The sequence below is a fragment of the Hypoxylon trugodes genome, assembly GCF_022578975.1.
Source record: "Hypoxylon trugodes strain CBS 135444 unplaced genomic scaffold F4822scaffold_5, whole genome shotgun sequence".
Classification (NCBI taxonomy): domain Eukaryota; kingdom Fungi; phylum Ascomycota; class Sordariomycetes; order Xylariales; family Hypoxylaceae; genus Hypoxylon; species Hypoxylon trugodes.
This window is the reverse complement of record NW_026250020.1, coordinates 3,347,359-3,367,789: the sequence shown is the minus strand read 5'-3', so window position 1 is coordinate 3,367,789 and position 20,431 is coordinate 3,347,359. Positions and strand designations below refer to the sequence as shown.

The 20,431-nt window shown below is 46.3% G+C and overlaps 6 protein-coding genes across 6 annotated transcripts; 2 read left to right on the top strand and 4 right to left on the bottom strand.

Moving 5' to 3' along the window:
* Nucleotides 1–3,610: 3,610 nt before the first annotated feature.
* F4822DRAFT_272045 (alpha/beta-hydrolase) lies at nt 3,611–5,764 on the bottom strand. The gene is made up of 2 exons (XM_051454727.1): nt 5,514–5,764; nt 3,611–5,367 (listed from the first exon to the last, which is right to left on the bottom strand). The coding sequence occupies exon 2, from the start codon at nt 5,360–5,362 to the stop codon at nt 3,761–3,763; it is 1,602 nt and encodes a 533-aa protein (XP_051314960.1). The 5' UTR covers nt 5,363–5,367; nt 5,514–5,764; the 3' UTR covers nt 3,611–3,760.
* A 586-nt stretch (nt 5,765–6,350) lies between these two features.
* F4822DRAFT_272039 (MFS general substrate transporter) lies at nt 6,351–8,513 on the top strand. Its single transcript, XM_051454726.1, has 4 exons — nt 6,351–6,441; nt 6,518–6,870; nt 6,935–7,101; nt 7,164–8,513. Exons 2-4 carry the CDS (start codon nt 6,596–6,598, stop codon nt 8,393–8,395), a joined length of 1,674 nt encoding a protein of 557 aa, XP_051314959.1. The 5' UTR covers nt 6,351–6,441; nt 6,518–6,595; the 3' UTR covers nt 8,396–8,513.
* A 371-nt stretch (nt 8,514–8,884) lies between these two features.
* F4822DRAFT_271990 (uncharacterized protein) lies at nt 8,885–11,136 on the top strand. Its single transcript, XM_051454725.1, has 2 exons — nt 8,885–9,214; nt 9,284–11,136. Exons 1-2 carry the CDS (start codon nt 9,162–9,164, stop codon nt 10,560–10,562), a joined length of 1,332 nt encoding a protein of 443 aa, XP_051314958.1. The 5' UTR covers nt 8,885–9,161; the 3' UTR covers nt 10,563–11,136.
* Nucleotides 11,137–11,249: 113 nt separating this feature from the next.
* Nucleotides 11,250–13,438, bottom strand: F4822DRAFT_271973 (uncharacterized protein). The gene is made up of 2 exons (XM_051454724.1): nt 12,418–13,438; nt 11,250–12,364 (listed from the first exon to the last, which is right to left on the bottom strand). The coding sequence occupies exons 1-2, from the start codon at nt 13,199–13,201 to the stop codon at nt 11,937–11,939; spliced, it is 1,212 nt and encodes a 403-aa protein (XP_051314957.1). The 5' UTR covers nt 13,202–13,438; the 3' UTR covers nt 11,250–11,936.
* A 935-nt stretch (nt 13,439–14,373) lies between these two features.
* On the bottom strand, nt 14,374–15,889 carry F4822DRAFT_405255 (uncharacterized protein). Its single transcript, XM_051458276.1, has one exon. It carries the CDS (start codon nt 15,311–15,313, stop codon nt 14,693–14,695), a length of 621 nt encoding a protein of 206 aa, XP_051314956.1. The 5' UTR covers nt 15,314–15,889; the 3' UTR covers nt 14,374–14,692.
* Nucleotides 15,887–20,239, bottom strand: F4822DRAFT_271946 (cytochrome P450). Its single transcript, XM_051454723.1, has 8 exons — nt 19,620–20,239; nt 19,406–19,560; nt 19,310–19,349; nt 18,616–19,256; nt 18,300–18,554; nt 17,117–18,238; nt 16,862–17,055; nt 15,887–16,791 (listed from the first exon to the last, which is right to left on the bottom strand). Exons 1-8 carry the CDS (start codon nt 19,786–19,788, stop codon nt 16,116–16,118), a joined length of 3,252 nt encoding a protein of 1,083 aa, XP_051314955.1. The 5' UTR covers nt 19,789–20,239; the 3' UTR covers nt 15,887–16,115.
* Nucleotides 20,240–20,431: the final 192 nt, after the last annotated feature.

Here is a 20,431-nt window from a genome sequence, read left to right as displayed (position 1 = left end):
CCGCGGGGTCAAGCAGGGACTAAATAGGTATGGCAGAGCTTTTTCGAGCTACCAGGTTTCGTAAGAAACGTCCTAGGTTCTGGGGGCAGATGGGGGTAAGATAGAACAAGACAGATACAAGGGACATAACACCCATGTCTCGTTGCCCCTCGCCTCTTTTCCCACATCTTCCCCCCATTCATCCAGGGGTCTTCTCCCATGCGGCAGGCCGGGCCGAACAGGTATGGCTGCGGCGCACCATTTTAGATTGACGAGTCGGCTCGTAGCTCCGTGGGCCAGCATGGGCCAACGTGGATCTAGCCCCTAAGGGACCCCAGGAAAACCACTGGACCGAGCTCCATAAAAGAAGAGCGAATCTTTCGCTTGACGGTCCGCCTCACTTGAAGCAAATGTCTACTACACTACCTAAGTAAGCTGATAAGTCGATCAGAAGCTGACAGTTGGGTGAATCAACCTGGCGAACCGACAAGGTCCAAATAGATTGCCCCTAGGGTCCTCCCTGGTCATTCTCTGGTAAAAAAGAAACACAAAAAGCTGGGGAATTCTTTTTTTCCTACCTTCATCTAGAACCACTCCGAGTCTCCGAAGCCACTACAGTACAAAGTACTAAAGCGCATGTACATACTTATTGTACATTCTCTCCCGATTTTACATATTCCGCTCACAGTAGCCGGGCCCTCCCCTATCAACGAACTGTCATTGGTCGGGAATTTACAACGTGGAAATTTCCCGTCGAATCTCATCCGGTTCATCTACTTTGCATGATCCATCCAAGATGAGCTTTTCCTACTGAGCGACGCCCCGAAGCGGTCCATTAAGGAAAGAGAATCGCGACTTACCAAGACGGGACAGCTTTCATCCATTTTCATCCTCCACTTCCCTCTATAGGATGTATTTCACCCCTATAATTTTCTTTGGCTTTAAATAACGAGAAACATTCTCGCGAGCTCGTAACAGAATTCTACCGGACCACGTGCCGTTCGCCTCCAAGACGTTGCTATACTTTACCCCGAAGCATACCTTGTTATGTTTCCTTCACGGTAGTAGACCTTGTAAGAAAAAACCACAAACAAATAAAAGGATAGGACTATTTTGCCGGACGAGAGGCTCGACGTGGCTAGTACTCCATACATGCCCTAGTATGCTATGCCGCTCCAGGTATGTAACTTACAACACTAGCCCCCAGCGTCTAGGTAACCCAGCCGCATGTCCCGACTCCGACGTACACTAAAGAGGCTCTGGTTCCCGGTTTTTTCAAACTGTTACCGAATATGGCAATCATATCGTAGGAAACGCTACGGGTAGTATGCCGCAGCAAAAAGAACAGCGGCGTAAAACGATGCCAATGCCTTTTTTACAAGGGCTTCCGACCTACTGGGTCCCGGGTAACGTTACGGGATTTACACTGCCTCCTCCGTGTGTACATACATAAACACTACCTATGACTGCATCTTAGTGTTTTATAATCCGAATACGCAGTTGTCACTTTTTGCGATCGTATCGCATCGTGCCGTGCTTATGATGGATCAAGAGATCATCACGGTCGTCGTAGGCCTTTGGTCGTTTACAGTTAAGTACGATGTGAGCGCAACATTCTGGAATCTATTATGGGACATCGGATTGATGTGCAGAGATTCTCAGGGTCTTCGGCTCTTGATCCCTAGAAAATAAAAGTTCGGCGACCAATTAAGTAAGGATTTCAGTTAAGTTGCAAGATTGACAAGTGTAAGCTAACATTCTTCCCGATGTGTAAAACACTGCATTATTGATTTACATCTCATTACAAATAATCATGAAAACCAGCGCATATTCAAATATAACGTCGTTCAATATACTGCTGATCGATATGATACTGATCCAAACAGTGAAACCTCGGGGATAGGCAATACCGTAAGTACACCCGTGTAAGTCAAAACATCCAGGTAATTCAAAACGTCACGACCACGATCACGATCACATTCAAAATAAAACCCAGTCATCCCGCAGAGCCTTACGCACATCCCGAGAAAATACCACTATGTACCTAGGTATGTACTGCATGTATATTGCGGACGCGGAAGTGTTGCTCGCAGGCGGCTCCAACCTCGCCGTCCACGCTACTAAGACCGGGAGCCTGGATATCATCCCACGGGAACCCCGCGGATGACAACAAAAAGGAAATGAATACGTAGATAGGTATGATAGGTACTTCGAAAGAATCGAAATGGCGTTATTGATGATAAAATGAACCGCGTGGGGGCCTTGTATCAGCTCACTTCCCGCTACCTACCTGGTAACATAGGACGGCAGGCTCCAATTTACCAAATGTCCCGTACATGTAGGTTAAAACAGCGCAACCCTAACGGATGCCGGGAACGCTTTCAAACAGATCTTTAATATAAAACAAAGCACTGTAGCGTTCTGACAAGCGGGATCAGCTTTTCTGGAGCTTGCGTCATCTCGAGGCTTTTCCTCATGTAGTAATGGGGTTCCCCAAAATCGCCTCCTTCCGTCGTCCCGGCGGCATAGCGTACGCAATCTTCGCCAAGGTGGGGGTCACGTCGCCGATGCTATCCTATATTTTCGGAATCCGCTTCCTCTTTTCGCACGTGATCGACGATAATTTCTTGTTCCATATAGTTCTGGAAGTATTTAGTTTATTACGATAGTTTGATGAATCATGGGTTAGTAATGTCGTTTGTGGAAGGGTGAGATTTATTAGTCCTCATAGATTAAGGGGTTGGAAGAAGAGCATGTGAAGCTTCGCTAATAACCTTAAGGATGGTATCGGTATAGCTGATGAGATGGTCTCAGCCTCATAAACCTACCTAATGCTTTCCAGGGAGGTGCTATCGGTATCACGCTGCTGGGTGACCTTGAGTGAAGAGATCTCTCTGCTATTCTAGGTATTATTAATTCCCTATAGAATCATTACAAAGCCTTTTCATGGCTTGCATGGGGTGGTACAGAATAACACGGGAAACTGTTAGATCATCTGCCGACTTCTAGGCTGTTTCGACTTGAAATATGTTACATTGGGCTTCAATAGGGATGCTCGAGGGCGTGTTGTCATCAGACCCCTGATCTATGATGACTCTTCAAGTCTACCTAGGTAGGACCCGACTAGAAGATTTTGGGGATAAGTCAAGAGATTGTTCTAGGCACGCGAGCAACGAGCATTGTGTTTCCCAAAGATCGTGTCCCGTTGAAAGACATAAGCCGGGACACTGCAAAGCATACAGCGCATATGCATACCGGTAGGCTACCTCCTCCTTGAAATTGAGTCACCACGGTACTGGATACTTTCCAAGAGGTCTTTCGTAGTCTAGGAGCTTGAGATATCAATTGTAATATAGTTCCCGTCTTGTCGTCGATTTTAGCGAAGATATCGAATGTTTTCATCTCGCCTGACCCCGAACAAATCCCTACTAAGATGCCGCTGCCCCGTGCTGCTTAAGGATCCCTACCTTGGTCTGAATTGATGCAGCTCTAAAAGCAAAAATATGGGAAATCAGGATCCAGCTTCTGCGTAATGACGCTGGGCGAAAGCCACTTAATCTCGTAGGATTTTTCATCAAATTTGGTGTACCTACGCAGCTACACAGGTCCTTGAGACACCTAATGCTACCTGTAGCGACCTATCGAGGTACGCAATCTATCCACTACGAGAACTTGAATCATCTTCACTTAGGTAGGTTTTCAGGTAACAGCACAGCTGATGTAGATCTCTAGCTATGCCCTAATGCACTCATAGATTCCCCCAGAAACCTCGACTCAACCATCATAGAACCTCCTCTACCGCCTCCCAGAACCCCTGTGGGTTTTCACACATAGGCAAATGGCCTGCGAGCGGGACAACGGCCAACTTCGCGCCACTCTCCCCTAGCGAGTCCTTAAACCCGTTCATAGCCTTAACCAAAGCACCTTTTCCATCACCCTCACCCACAACGAGTAACGCGGGGACCCGACACCCCTTCATCTCGCCCTTCATATCGTAATCCCACAGCGCCTGGCATCCGTATCGAAACCCCTCAATATCGTTAGTGGACACCATGCTTTCCATCCAAGCACGCCTCTCAGGCGACGTTGAGGGATGGAACCATCGATTTACAGTTTGACCTGCTAGATTCACGATACCAGGTTTACCATCATCAAGAGGCGTCTCAGCGACAGTAATACGTTCTTTCCAAGCACCCGTATTCGCAGCGCTGGAAGCAGCATTGAAATCGCATGCGATGAACTTATTCAGCTTCTCCGGGTACTTAAGAGCGAACCGTAGAGTTGTGGCGCCGCCCATAGATACACCGATTAGCGTATCAAGTTTGGGGGTGCGTAGCGCTGTTAACAGGGCACTTAGGTCGTCCGCTAGGATATCTAGAGTGGCCGGTGTAGGAGGGTGGGGGATTGCATGACGCCCCCGAAAGTCATAGCGTAGAATGCGGTACTGTGGCCTCTGCGTCTTTAGAATTTCGACGAAGGGATCCCACATGTGTAGTGATGTTAATAGCGAGTTACAGAAGGCGATGGTAGGGGCCTTAGGGTCTGGATTACCCTCGAGCCTGTAGGGGATCACTAGGCCATCAGGTGCTGTAATAGAGGAGCTAACCGCGGGGGTGGCGTCCGTGGGGTCTTCTGGCTTCAGTGCACGGTTCGATGGTTCGAGTCGAGATAGGTTATGTAAGTCGCGCGGTGCTGGTCCGAAAACATAAAAGAGGGAGTACAACCGCTGTGAAGTGAGCGTAGCATGCTTCGCTTGAATTTCATCCCATCCAGGAGTACGAGCCGCAGCATCATCCGCTACATCTCCGAGTTCGTTCTCCTTCGCAAAGTCATGCAGTGCGATGAGACGTGCCGTTGAGTTGGTTTCCACACTGGATGTCAAGAGGATCCGTGATCGCAACCAGCCCGATACCCTAGACAACATATCGGTTTGTTTCTCACCCCATCTGAGAGTCTCGGCCACTGCATCTGCCGTGTCATTGAGTTGGAGTTCCACCGTAAGTAAGACTACACCTTCGGCCTCGTCATCTGTGAGCTGTTCAATTGGAATAAAGAGCGGAGACTGCTTGGCGGTTACTAGATCCCAAAAATATCTTTTGACATCTACCTGACCAATGGTTTGGGCTTCGTGAGGTGACCGGTTTGCTCGTAGGGATAAGTAGGTGTCAGTGTTCAAGAGAGGCATAGACGTCACGTCATAGACAGCGAGGAATTCCGGCTCCTTTCCGTCTATTGCGCGATACCGAAGCCCGTTCGAAAAGATCTGAGGTAACCGAAGTCTTGTTGGACCATGTTCATTATTGTACCATTCATGAAACTGTTCTATCTGCAGCCCTGGTTTGGGCTGCATGGTCACGTACAGCATCCCGGGATAGTTCGCCATGATTTCTGTCTCTGTTAGCTTAGGTACCTCGGTATGCGCTGAATCCCCTTATGATGGATATATCCCACCAATAGTAGCGCTAGATGCAACAACTAGCTATGATAAACTTGCCAGAATATCAGAAGACGTTAAAAAAAATATTTTCAATTACTTTTTCAACACTTTCGATCACAATTCTCACCCAAATGGTAGCAATGAGTCGTTCAACAATAAATCATGAACTGTTCTAGAAGTTTGCCAAGTATCTGTGCGCATAGTGACAAATTGCCACCTTCGGCAGAGCCTCAGTAATTGAATCTAAATATACGGCAATAGCATCGGCAAATATAGTAGCGAAGTGGAGGTGGAGGACACGATTCTGGAACATCGTGGTCCCGAATCTAACACTGGGCATTTTGAAGTCTATACTATCATGATTTTTTTAATTAATTCGCTCTGGAATCAAGACGATGTGTTTGACGACATAATTCGGAGTAGATTCGCTTTTAGTTGACATTTTCTCATGTTCAAATCGTGTAACATGAGCATAGTAGGTAGTATACGTTAATTGTCAGCGTTAATAATCCAAAGAGAAAACTTCTTGTCGGTAGTCTAATTTAACGATAGCGACAATCCTAGATTTGATATTACTTGGATGTCGATGACTTGAATGGGGTATTATGTGTTGTGCGGCCGTTCTATGCTGGGTAATTCTAGATTCATACTTTGGCTCGTTCGATTGCGTAGAAAGGGTAGTTGACGAGAAAAATCGAATTTTTCTACGATGGGGGAGAGACGCAGCCTGGATATTTAGACCTGAGCGATCAGCAAATCGATAAGATCTTATCAACGGAAGGATTTATAAATCTGAGTATGATCTTGATGTAGTCAGCCCCTAAATAACTTCCGACGTGTTTGAATGGTATTGCCAGTTTCAATAGGAATGTCAGTCTTCAGAGCCTTTCATTGGTTGATTATCCCTGGTTCTTCCAAATTCGGTTAAGAACTCTACCCATTGTTAGGGGATAAATGTGGTGATATGGCACGGAAAACCTTCCGAATAGGGACGACTTCGCCCCGTAATAACGACTTCAACTCAGGTGAGTGTCAACGAAACTCGGATCCGCGATTTCGCGCGTCTGTCCTTTCCTGGGCTGCTGTCCGACTCTTTAAAAGGGTTATGGCGCCTACCATGCTTGATGGTGGTGCCTTTTTGGGCGACTGGATTGGACTTCGAATGGGACTCAAACGACGATGCAAGCGAAAGCCGTCGCAGCAACCGACTTGAATCGTCAACCCTCTTTACCTGAATGTGCAGAGAATGATGTCAACACACAGAGTTCTACGGTCGACAGTCCAAACTTCCAAAAGGACTACAGGTTTTGGGCCATCATCATAGCGTTATGTACCGTGTCCCTGCTTTCAGCGGCCGAGAATACTGTCGTTGTCACATCTCTTCCTACCATTGTCGAAAAGCTTGGAGTGGGTAAGAATTATGTCTGGATCACCAATGTGTTCTTCTTAACTAGGTATGTGGCCCTCTTGTAGATAGGATAGCCCGGTTATGGGTAACTAACTTGAGTGATAAATCAGTGCGGCCGTACAGCCTCTGTGCGGACAGCTATCCAATCTTTTCGGGCGGAGATATCTTACCTTATCCATTGTAGCAATCTATGTCATTGGTAGCGGAATATGTGGTGGCGCTAGAAACCCAGCCATGTTGATCGCTGGTAGGGCTGTTCAGGGGGTCGGATCTGGAGGTAAGTTAGCTTTTTTTTATTTATTCGCCCACTCAAGTAAAACCTTAGCTGATATCTGTTAGGGATTAATATGATTATTGATGTCATCATATCCGACCTTGTTCCTTTGCGACAGCGCGGTAATTACGTTGCCATCATCTTAGCCGTATATGGTATCGGAACGACGTTAGGGCCATGGCTTGGTGGTGCCATCGTCGAAAATACATCTTGGAGATGGGTTTTTTATATCAACTTGCCGATCGGGGCCGTCGCATTCATACTCCTTTTTCTGTTCCTGCGTGTCAAATGGAACAAGTCTACCACGGCCTACGAGAGATTTCGCCGACTTGATTATATCGGAAACGGGATCTTAATCGCATCCACAGTATCAATTCTGATCGCTTTCACTTGGGCGGATGTGATATATCCTTGGGGTTCGTGGCATATTCTTGTGCCTCTGCTAGTTGGTGTTAGCGGCATGGTGTTGTTCTTGGTATTCGAAGGATCGCCATTCGTCATCGAACCAGTCATGCCTCTCCGAATGTTTAACAATCGCACCGCCATCATCGTATACGTTATTACATTCCTAAATTCTGTCCAGAATTACTGGTCATTCTTTTTTGTCCCAATTTACTTCCAGGCCGTCCAATTATCTTCACCAGCGCAGTCCGGAGTCCAACTATTAGTGTTTAGTCTCGTAGGGATTCCTGGTGCAGCCCCCGCGTTAGTGGTCCTCTCTAAATGGGGTCGGTACAAACCTCTTCACATTCTAGGATCCGCCCTATTCACTCTCGGTATTGGCCTTTTTAGTATCATGAATCAGAACACAAGTACGGCTGGGTGGGTTTGGATTAACATCGCGGCTGCGCTAGGAACTAGCATACTAACCAATACGTTACTATCTCCTTTCCAAGCATCGCTCAAAGAGGAAGATCAAGCTGCTGCAACGGCTAGTTGGAACTTCGTTCGTAGTTTTGGTAACATATGGGGTGTGGCAATCTCTGCTGCCATATTTAACAGCTTTACCGCGTCTTATTCGTGGATGGTTGATGATACCAGAGCTAGAGCCTCGCTGACATCCGGTAATTCATACTCGAGTGCAACGAAAGCCTTTGTGGAATCGTTCGAAGAACCCATACGACAACAGATTCGAACGGTCTTCACCTTGTCTCTTCAGAAGGTATTTCTGATAGGTGTCCCATTTTCGGGATTCATCTTCCTATTAACACTTCTTGAGAAGGAGATAAAATTGAGGACGGAGCTGAAAACGGAATTCGGCCTTGAGGAACGGGAGTCGGATAACAGCACAGCCTAGTTGATATGTACCTGTGAGCCAATCTGAGAAGTAAGCACCTATGTATTTAGGTAGTTAGAATAGAGTGATAGGCTGAGATTATCTGATCTGATCTATCAACTCGTATAGATAAATTGGCATCGATGAAGAATACCAAGGTACAAAGGGATGTGAAACTAGAAGCCACAAGACGTACGCGTACAAATAAATACATAGAAATATACATGTATAGTAAGCAATACAAGTAATGTACTATGATGTCAAGTAGAGAAGTTAAAAGTAAAAGGGTAATAATAAAGGGGTCGTGAGTTCCACTTGGATCAAGATATTCGATTCGATTGCGCCAATATTGTTACCTGCGTTCGCTAGATTAGGCAGCAGAATAGGGAAGGGGTCCCTGTAAGAAATGGTGGCTTAGCACGTTTAAGCGGGCATGGTGGGCATAGCGGGAACTAATAGGGCGATCGGGATATCCTCTAACCTTCTATCCCCTCTATCCTCTCTGCCTCTATCCACCGTTATACCGTTGGTTCGGTCCAACTTAAACCTTCTTAACTCTTTACTCTAATTAAGAATTAAGCTTGTTGCGTCAACTTACATAATATCTTTTTTCTCCTTTCCTCTTTTAATTCTTTGAAGCCAAGAGATAATCATCACTGTTTTATCTTTTATAGTAATGCATCAAGTTGGCCACCTGCAACTTTCGTATAATCATTTTAGATAATCCCAATCACAATACTTGGGCACCTATAAGTTAGGTGACTAAACAACTAATGTTGCGTACGAGATGGCGACAAACTCACATGCACGATCAAGTTTGCGGCGTACAGCTTGTGACCGGTATAATTCCCTATTATTTTTTTCTTTTTTTTTTCCTATTTAACCCATAATTAATAGCCTATAAAATAGGTGTCGACATTCAAAATTGAAATGTTACCGTGATGAAAATCGTCAAGAATGTGCTCGTTGTCTACGACTGGAGTTACGCTGCGAAGTTGCACCAGCTAAACCTCCAGGACGACCTCGAAAAACAGTCTCGACACCTACAACAAGCGAATCAATAAATCATGCCGGTGTTGCATCTCCCCAATTCCTAAGAAATGAGAGTCAAAGCCCTTCTGATGTTCGAGTTGACCCATTGCTGGATCAAAACATGGAGAATTCGTCTCCAGTGTTGGATGATTCTCAGCGGGGGAGCACCTTATTCCACCAGACACCAATGCCGTCACACATGAGCGTAAATGGCTTCAGTTTAACGACAATGGCGCAATTTCCTGATGTTCGGATCCCCGAATGGTACGAAACAACATGTTTCGACTCTGGACCATCTCCCGGGAGAGACCCCTTAGATGTGCACAATCTCTTCACGGTGAAGTTGGATAGACACGAATGTCTCAAGGAGCTTTCCCAATTGAATGTGGATCTTCATGTTCAATGGGAGGCTATACAGGAGTTGGCGCGAAGCGGGAGGATAGACTTTGCTACCTTCTGTAATCACCCACCTCCTTCAACTGGTGATGGGGTTTCCCTGGCTGAGAAATTGCTTATTATGTCTCAGAGATACCAACAGGCTATAACGAACCTCAACTGGGTCGTCAAGAACGAGCCTAAACCGTTACATCCAACGAGCCCCGTCGTAATCGACGACGATTTTGTACTCGACCCTTTACTCCATATTGATCAAGCTATGCAATCCTCGTCGAGTGGAGGAGAAGGAAGCAGCCAAAATACCCCCGGGGATAGGGTAACCACACAAAATGGCCTACTCGAAACACCATTTGCCTGCGCACTCGTGAGCTGCTACGTGCAAATCGTCAGCCTATGGGAGATCATGTTTGTCCACGTACAGAAGAGAATCGATGGCGCTGATAACAGCCAAGTTCATGTTTCCGATCCCGATAAGGGGATTCGAATGGGTTCATTCTTCATATTCGGTGGTAGATTACAGTCCATGTTTTACTGCCAAGCTGTTCTCTACTTCCTTGATAATATCGATCGAGGCCTAGGCATCCTTCCGGAACAGAGAAAACCTGGTGCATCGGGTCTTTTATCCCATCCTCAACATTTTAATCTGCTTCAAAAGGAATTGGGTGGCCAGATCAAGGAGGGAGAACCTGAACGTCTTCGCGTGTTGAAGGACTTAGTTGAGAAAACTAGGCTATTCTCATTGCATGATGTGGGGTGGTAGATACCGCGAATTCGTTGCTGGTCACCGACGACGCGTGTCGTTAAATGCGGCGTCAAGACATTGAGCCGCGGAAGCGACGAAGTCGAGACACATCGACCGCTAGGGGCTATTCGCGCGTCAAATTAACTAAACAATATGATGGAACCTATTCGTTACGTAACGAGAGTCCTCATAGTTTTCGTGGCCGACGTTGCGATTGCATTCCTTAGCACGGGATGTTCCCAAAAGTCGGTTAGAGTTCCTCGTCGCGGACCGCTTTATGAGATACCACCAACAAAATATCGCAACCCGGAAATCTTGCAAATAGATCTTCAAAATCCATGTGGGGATATTTTCTTAATCATCCAGCCGAGCCTCCCACCGGTGAACGACATGGCATGATTCCACCTTCTATACCTTGGGAGCTTGGGATGTTACCATTCGGCTAATGCTCTACCGATCTCATCGCTCGAAGGGAACACTAACCAAGCCCGACATCCCATGATTCAAAACACACGGGACGATATAATTACGATTCTCAATTGAAGATTATCGACAGTATTTCGGCGCTCGTTTCCAAATCACAGAACCAAGTGGGAACGAAGTATGGGCATTTTGATGTAATTTTTACAGAGAGCACGGGGGATTTGGGTAGATCAATTCCCTTCAATTCTTTTCAGTGGAATGACCTCCCACCGCGGACTGGATCCACATCATTTCCCAACTTCTATATGTACACTATTAAGACCGGGAAACAAAACGATCGCGATGCGATATTGGCCGGAGGACTAAAGGGCAACAAGAGGTTCTTGTGTAAGGAAGGTCTAGGAATTAGGAGTTAAGGGACAGGGCCAAGGATAGGCTCAGGAAACAGACTACTAGATCTACATCAGGGCACGCCGAATGTTCTCTGATCACGTTCTATAGGTATCAGTTTATCGCATAACAATTCGCATATGACCAAGAAATATGTGTAATCATCCCGAATCATCCCCATCAATCATAAGACAATTATATCATGAATAGCAAAGCCCGAGGGGTGAGTTGATTGTGATCCTATAGCAAAGTATCTGGCAAACCTAGCGACAAGCCACAATTCTCGACATTAAAACCATCCATTGTAGGAATTAAAATAATCGATACTTCATGATTTCTTCATTACTCATAAGTTATGCTTTGTGAATACCCTCATTCCTCGCGACCTCTTTCGCGACCAATAACGCCTGCAGCAAGTTTGGGGTATCAACGCCTGTAATTGGCAAAGTAGAAGGGAATAAAAGACCATCCTTGGAACTCATCATTACCCTCCTGGGAATTTTGTTTGATCCGGAATCCTGAAGCAAAGGGAAAGGACCGACAACATAACTGGCTTCAGCCACGGTACGTAGTCGATATTCAGTGGGGTACCTCGAGCGTGAATTCGAACTTTGACTTGCCACCGTCACCGAAAACGACCGGAAGTCCATTGTATGTCTTCGTGTCGGGCCCGGATGTGTTAGAGATAGAGAGTTTCTTGAAATCCTTAGTAATACTAGAAATTCGGCTTCTCTGCTTCTTAATGTTGGCTCGTGTGGTCTTGACATCTTGACGCTTAGCAGGGACTAATTCCTCGGCATCCCATTCACAAGTCAACACCTTGAACTTGACGCTTTCCGGATTCGCTGATCCCTTGGAGCGCTTCTTGCAATACGTGACGTAGTTTTCACTGACCCATGATAAGGTACGGAAAACATGCGTGTTGACCTTGCAAAGTTGAGGGTCAACTTCGTAGTAAGTACGACCTCCTTCGCCGCTAGCAAAGCGTTCTCCCTTGTCCCGATATTCTTCCTATGATATTAATCTCCGCTAATGCGTGAATCAGTCATAATAAACGTACCTTTCATTGCGTGAATGCATGAAGTAGGAAAAGATTTGTCGCGTTGCTTGCGGACCGCTAGGCAATCCATAAAATAGAAAGTCTCAAGGTTCTTGAATAAGGCGGCAAACTCGTAGGCATGTCTCGGGCGGGTATTGTCGTGGTTTCGGTGGAAATGAAGGTTATGGATAATACCACATGTGCGACAGACTCGGCAATCATCATCCCACTTAGTGCTATAACGAACTGCGACCCGTCGTATCTTAGCAAGTTGCTCCAGATCCAAATTCTCAGCCCAATATCCCAACGATCGAGACCATGTTGCACCCGGATAGTCGAAGCATACGATATCGGAGGATTTCTCTAGTAAAACCAAACGGCCGTTGTCGAGGGTTAAGTTTCCCGGACGAGCAATTAGGCCTTCGACTAGTTTCTTCGCTTCGTTGCAAACCAGGGATAATTGCGTGAATGTCTTATTCATTGTCAGGTAATATGATTTGTCGGCTGCTGGAAACGGGAAGACAGGTTTGAGAACGCTTGTGAAATTCGGTCGTTTAACCTCCTTTCCGGTCTGGGATGTTGGGACACGAGATGTGGTACCACCACTATCGCCATCGTTATCCTCAGATGCAGCATCCGAGTCGTACATGATAGAATCTTCGTTGTGCTCAAATTTGAGGAAGTGGATGCCTGGAGTATAGATGATATCCTCCCAAATTTGATGGCGGATATCAAACGGGAAGTCCGGAAAGCATGTGAAGCGTTGAAGGCTTGGCGGGATGACCAAACGGATAGGAGACGACATACTGACGAGTCTGTCGAATTGTGGCAAATGAATTAGAGGGATAAACTGCTAATATGTTACGAATGATTCTCGGTGGTAGATAACGAGCGGTGATGACGAAAGGTGGCGTCCAGTAACGATAATGTAGACCACCACTAACGTAACCTTAAAGGGGTTGCCTTGTTTCTTTTCGCAGGAAGGGAAGGGTGCCTATTTTTCAGTAGGCAGATTCTAGATATTTCATATCCAGACCAATGGCATTTAGGTGGGCGACGACAGTTTGCAGTTTATTTATCAAGATCCCGTAGCTTGACTTAAAAAGGTTGATATTCACAAAATAGGATAGGACAGATGATAGAACTACGTATTGTGTTTTGTGGGAAGGTAGCTGTCAGGATAGAAGAATACGACAGGAACTAAGGGTATGTAAGGTGCAGATGATGATGATGATGATGATGAATTTGGAGAAGTTGGAATTTAAAAGGAGGTAAGAAATTAGAATTTAAATTTTAAAGAAGGGGAAAAAGGGAAGAAGGGAAAGTGAAGTTTGAAGTTGAAATGGTGTGATGTTGAGGCAGGGCGAAGAAGGAGCCTTCGTTGGGTGCTCAGGTGCTCGAGCCGGGTAAGTACCATACCGTTCACCGCGGTACTTAATACCATAGTACTTGGGCAGGTGTGTGGCAGCATTCACATACCTATATTTTATGCATATACACTACATGACGATGTACATCTAGTTATTATGTACACGTGCTTATTCCACCAGCTACTGCACCTATGTAGTTTAATTATTACAGGTCAGAATACACCTAACCTTATATGAGGCTGAAATTAGGTTAGGTACAGGTACCCGGAAACGTAGAAAAGGCGTTAAACATCACCTAAGACAGCCCTGAGTCGTAGGCTAGATTAACGGTCTTTTCAGGGGAACCCCGCAGCCTGCATTTTGATTTCGTTGTCGGTCATGGTGGGGTAAAGTAGCTCCAACGTCATAAGTGTTCGGTCTACTACATAGGTACCCCCTAGGTATGCACCTAATTCGGTATAGTTCCGAACCAGCAGTGGTGTTAATTCGCCATTTTAGGCGTCTTAGCGGGGTATTGTGCTGTGTTGGTCTGCTACGTTGGCCTAAAAACATGGCCTGTAAATATTACAACAGCTACAACTACAACTGAATCGGTATGGATTGGGCTCGACGATTTAAATACCCAACTGTGACCTGTTCATAACCCCTTCAAACAATCATCACCGCATATGATCCATATCGCCGAGTTCGCATTGATTCAATTGACCGACAGAGAGACACATATCTTATACACGTTCACATGTTTTAAGATATTTCTACGTAAAGATTAGTTCTGTATGAATAACTGGTTTATTATTCGAATCTTCTCCAACTTGACTTAATGAAGGATCACTCAGATGACAACGAGAGAAATACTCAGTCGGGCCTCGATACAAATATTCCCCTCCCACCTAAACTAAATATCAACTAAAATCAACTCATGAAAATTATACTACGACTGCCTCACTTTCAAATGTCCCCTTATAAGCGTCGTCACTGGCGCCAGCTTTCTCCAAGGAAGCCTTACTAACACCGTCGGCCTCTGAAAGCCAGACACCCGTCCATTCCCCTTTGCAGACGACGCTAAACGGCCTGCCACGTAGCTTCTCCAGTGGTACGATAGGTTGCCTGAGTTCCAGCTCCTGTTCCCTCGTTTGACCCGCTCCGATCGTGACCAAGGATTCCGGCCCCGGCGGCATCTTTCGCCTGATTTGAATCTTCGGCATATGTACAGCTTCCTCGTTGTCGCTTCCTGTGGGTACAAAAGACACGAGGCCTAGCTGTAAAGCCAGCGGATCCAACGGCGAGTTCCAAGTTAGGATCGTCACGGGGCTAGAGTTGGCATTGGTGACAGCGATGGCTAGCTTCGGCGGAGAAGTCGAGCTGACTTGGCGGATTGATACCGTGAGTTTGGAGATGACGTCGGTAGAGTCTGTCATTTTGATGGTAGTGATCGACTTGGGAGAATTGATATCAGATGTACCGGTATATCGGTATAAGAGGAATAAGACGGTAAGAAGAAGTAAAGATAAAATACTTCGACTTCGGCCGAATCGTCGTGTTCCCATAGATGTCTGTTGGTTTGGATACCTACCAGGGTAGATAGATATTCGTAGGTGTTGAAAAAGCACCGAAAGTAAGCGGCGTTATAATCTCCTCTGCCCGAGCGTAGGTAGGTGTAAGACCCGAAACCGTTGGTGCTAATAGCGCTACTACTCACTGAAGGATAGCGGAATGATGCCTATCTTTGGGGCGGCTTTTGAAGTGCACGGTGGTTTTATAACATCGGTATAGCGCAAATACTTCAAGAATTCGTTTTATCGCAGGCATACATCTTAAGAACTGATTTATCACGGCGACAGCTTCGAAATACTTGGGGAATACGTCACTATCATGGCCTAGGAAGCCAACTTCTAGATTAGGAGTCCTTCGTCCGATACTTACAAATGCGACGACCCCCAATTCCACTGGAGTCGATGGGTAAATTCGACGCCAAGATGTCTCATCGAGTTTGTCGAAAAAGGCAGGTCTCCTAACAATTCTATGAGCTTGATTGGTTCCAAGTCAAGAGTCATAAGGTGTACTACGCGTCTACTCTCAGTTAAAAAACAGGGCGATTGAGGGCGACTGCTTGGGAAAATAACATAGAATGATCATTAATATGTATTGATATATCGTCAATCTATATGTAGTCCAAACGACTCTGAACAAGAATAAGGGGAGTAGGTGCCCATCTAGGCCCTCAACCACCTCGTTTCTAAATATTCAACTCTTAATCTCTCTACTTATATGCAGCCCACCGTCTCTTCAAGTCTTAACACCTCTTTCCATATACAGATGCTCACCTCAATCTATATAACACAACGCTGCTTAATCAAACACATCCGTAGCATATCGGGTATTCCGTAGGCCCTCCCACCACTTAGAAGCCTGTTCCTCCGTCACCTCTCTACCCTTAGTCAATTCCACCTCCTTAACCAGGTCCACAACCGCCGCCTTAACACCCTCGCCAACAGCTCGCGAGCCGCAGACATACAACTTAGCGCCTTCACTCCAGAGTTTCGTGACTTCATCTCCAGCTGCTCGGAGTGCATCTTGCACGTATTTGTTTCCATTGGAGGCTTCTGGTTTCCGGCTGTATGCGCGTCGTACCGATATAGCGCCTGCTTTCTCCCATTCCGCTAGCTCTTCCGCGTATAGATCATCGCGACCCGGTTCACGGCTTCCGATGAATAGTAAGGCAGGTGCGAGCTTACGTCCAGCGGCCACCATGGCAGCACGCTCTTGTATAAAGCCACGGAAAGGAGCAAGACCTGTACCTGCTGCGACGCAGATGACAGGAACGTTCTCGATATCCTGTGGTAGGTGGAAGGCGGCGTGGGATGGGCGGACGGAGACGTGTAACTTGTCGCCGGGCGCGAGAGAGGCCAAATAAGATGATGCAACACCGACGTGTACACCTTGGCCAGACTTGGAGGGCGCCTCAAGTACTGAGAAAGTCAAAGTGACGTGCAAAGGGTTCCATAGTGGTGACGAGGAAATAGAACTATATTTCGTTAGTTTATTTTGTTCCAAAATTTGATCGTCGGTTTCCAGATGAGATTTGGGTTACGTACTATTGTCGCACACGCATAGGAGGAAGCATCGCCAAGAAAGCGCCCAAAGGTAGGTCTACAGAGACATGCTTCTCCAATAGATCTAACACTGAAAGTCGCTTAGATGCGACCTCTTCGTAGGCTTCGTTGGCGTATTTCCTCAATGCCTCCTTCTCGTCAGCATCCATTGCTGCTTCAACCAAAGTACCAATGTTCTACAATAACCGTTAGCTAGTTCTTCAAGCTGGGGTGTCGGATCATGATTAGTTAACTTACCCTCTTGGTAGCGGGTTGGGACAATTCAACATAAGCGCTGAAGACGCTATGGGCAGGTAGTGATGTGTTGGTTGGAAGCGAAGTCATTCCATCACTGCCGATGGTGATATGCGCATCCCATGGAAGATGGAACCTACGCATAGCCCGCTCCACGATCTGTTTAGGATTAATTGGCAAAATTGCGAGGTAATCACCTGCTCGGTAGCTTTCGTCACTTGGGAGCACAATTTCGATGTGTTTCTTGACAGGTTCTCCTTCAACTGTTAATGTTCGGCTCTCGACCACCAAACCTTCCATAACGTCCTGTCGTAAGGTAGATGTGCGGGGATTCGTGACCGAAACCCTAAGGCCAACAGCTTGGGATGGGTCCGTCGCATCACTTGAAGTTCCATACTTCTTTTTGAGCGATGGCCAGAACACTTCATCTTCCCATGTCTCAAAGTCGGCAAAAGCGTCGCCCTTTCCGACGTCGGTAAGACCAATATCCGCAACTCGAGTAGCGCCAGCCTCAGTCAGCTTGGTATCCACCAACTTAGGTATCCTGTGGAAGGTCTGAGCCCAATCGTGATGACCAACACCGAAAACAGTGTAGTGCACGCCTTCAAGAGCGGTCTTGTCTTCTATGCTCTCGATCCACGAGACAAAGTGAGCAGCATTATCTGGTGGTTGTCCTTCGTACGACGCAGTAACAATGACCACTGGTTCCCCCTTGGGAAGGTTTCCATTTGCAGTATCCAGGAAGTCGACCTTCGATACCTTGTAACCGTGACGTAACGCATCACTAGCTACTCTCTGAGCAAGAGATTCGCAAGTACCACTGTTACTTCCGTACAAAATCGTGATTGGTTTCCCACTAGCGTTACCATTCGTAGCGGAATCTTTCAAAGACAAGCCATTTAGGGCTTCTGTTGGTGGTTCCTTGCCTGCTAGGCGGTGTTCAAGTTGGCTAGGGGTCATTCCGTCGCGGAGTGTTGCTCTCATTCGGAAACCCTTAGGCTTGATAGTTAATGTTTGCTTCAGAGCTAAACTGTATGATGGGTCGTCAAAGATGAAGTTGAAGTTTTGCAGTAGCATAGCAATGGCTAAGGTCGCTTCTTGCCAAGCAAATGGTCGGCCGATACACTTTTTGATATCATGTCAGTAATAGTTCGGTCAGTGATGATGTAAGCGACGATATACGTACTGCTCGGAGTCCATTGCCGAAAGGCTTCCATGCGTTCTTGGGAAGCTTATTGAATGGTTCATCCAACATTCGTTCTGGCTTGAATTCTTGTGCATCGTCACCATAAACGGCCGGATCTTGGTGCATTTTCACGAAGAGCATTGATGCAGTCTCGCCCTTATGTATTAGGTACTTTCCTCCTAGGAGAGTATCTTCTTTGGCCGTTACACCGATTTGGGAAATCGGCGAATGGAATCGTAGGGTTTCGCGCATTAACTAGGATTGTGTAAGTGGACTTCAAGACGTGGTGTTTGCTATCAAAATGGACATGACTTACTCCCACGATATACGGTAGCTTGGACATATGGTCCACAGTAATAGGACCCTTTCCAATGACTGTATCAACCTCCTGTTGAGCCTTGCGGTAGACGTCAGGATTTTTTAATAGTTCATAGAAGACGAATGAAAGTAATCCGGAAGTAGTTTCATGTCCCGCTACCAAGAAAGTAATAAGGTTGTCGGTGATACTCGAATCACTCATGTGTTGACCAGTCTTCGGGTCTACACCGTTTAACATCGCGTTGAGAAGATCTTTCCGGTCAGATGGGTTTCGTTTACGTTCTTGCAGAACTTCATCAGATGTATCTCGTAGGACATTGATGTCCTTCCAATATTTGGCGTCCTCATTTCGGTAGAACCAAGAAGGCATCGTCCTGTTGGGCCTATTGCCTGATTCGGTAAGGAAATCACCCATAGCAGCGATGAATGGGTGTAACTCCGATGTGTAGTAGCTATTAAAACGGTAGCCCATAGAGCATAAAGCGAGAGTGTCAAGTGCTAGACGGGTGAAATCTTCTGAAACTTCAATCGGATTTCGAGGTCCATAACGAGCCCACTTCATAGCAAGTTGCGTAGCAATCTCATGCATCTCTTCAAACATGCCTCGGATCGAGATAGGTCCAAAAGCGGGCATTAGAACTGACAGGTGTTAGTATTCACAGTGTTTGGCATTGTGGTTTCGATTCACGAACCTCGATGGGCAATACCCCAGTTAGGTTCTTCCAACCGAGCCTAAAGTCTTCGTCAACACGTCTCGAGCTCTGCTTGAGTCTATCATGTAGGCTTACAGTGAATAAACCATCATGAACACCGTTTCGAATTTCATGAAGAGCTGCTTTTGGGATCTTGACGAACTTTTTCTCATCACACAGTTCGTCTACAAGACGGTGACTCGTAACGAAAACTATAGTTCGACCAGGAAGACGAAGTCGATATATTTCGCCTGTGAGGGGCGTCAGTAACACTCAGGCTAGGAGTTACTCTCTCCGAGGGAAGGCTTACCATATCTATCAGCAAGAGAGGCAAAAGCACGTATGGGGAGTTCTCGATCAAGTTCGGTAAGATGACCGATAAAGGGTAGAGCGGGAGGCTCTGGAATAGGTACTTCTCCTTCCATCGTTGTCTCTGTAGGGCTCAGGGAATTTAGAATTGAAGGCCACTCGATGGGCATGTTGAATCAAGGTATATCCCGCCTCCGAGCCAGCAGCTCCGGAGACTCGACTATATATATGATTCTGTATAGGTATAGTGTGTGTTGGTTTGGATATATCCGACTTAGCCCCCGGTAGGATTCAAACAACTCCGAATTCCGCCTGTTGTACTAGGTTATCGGCCGAATTGTGTAATTGTAAGAGGGGCAATAAAGGTATAAAGTCGGGTTAAGCACTGGATATAAATTTGTTTGTCCGGGTATCCTATCCTGATCGAGTTTGCTCAGCTTGTACGAGGGAGGACAGCAGGAATAATGACGAGATGACCGATAAAAAAAAAGTCATCCACGGAATTGTTCCGGGGTGCGCGACTTGACGAGAAAATTGGGAACCCCGAACGAGTACTTGAACCGAGGCTTGCTTTCTGGTCTGGGCAACGTTAGCCGTTCGTACTAAATCCCTTTGGTATGTTTATGGTAAGTTATCTAGACCCGGGGCCGAAACGGAAACGTCAACAGTCCACAGGGTCCCCGATTTTGACTTCATAGGTAGGTCATTCCCGTTTGATTATGCGAGTCGGTTGCCAAGTCGTCTGTAACTTCTACATATATACCTAACATGTAGGGTATAAATATAGTGTAGCTAATTCTTGTGTTATAAGTG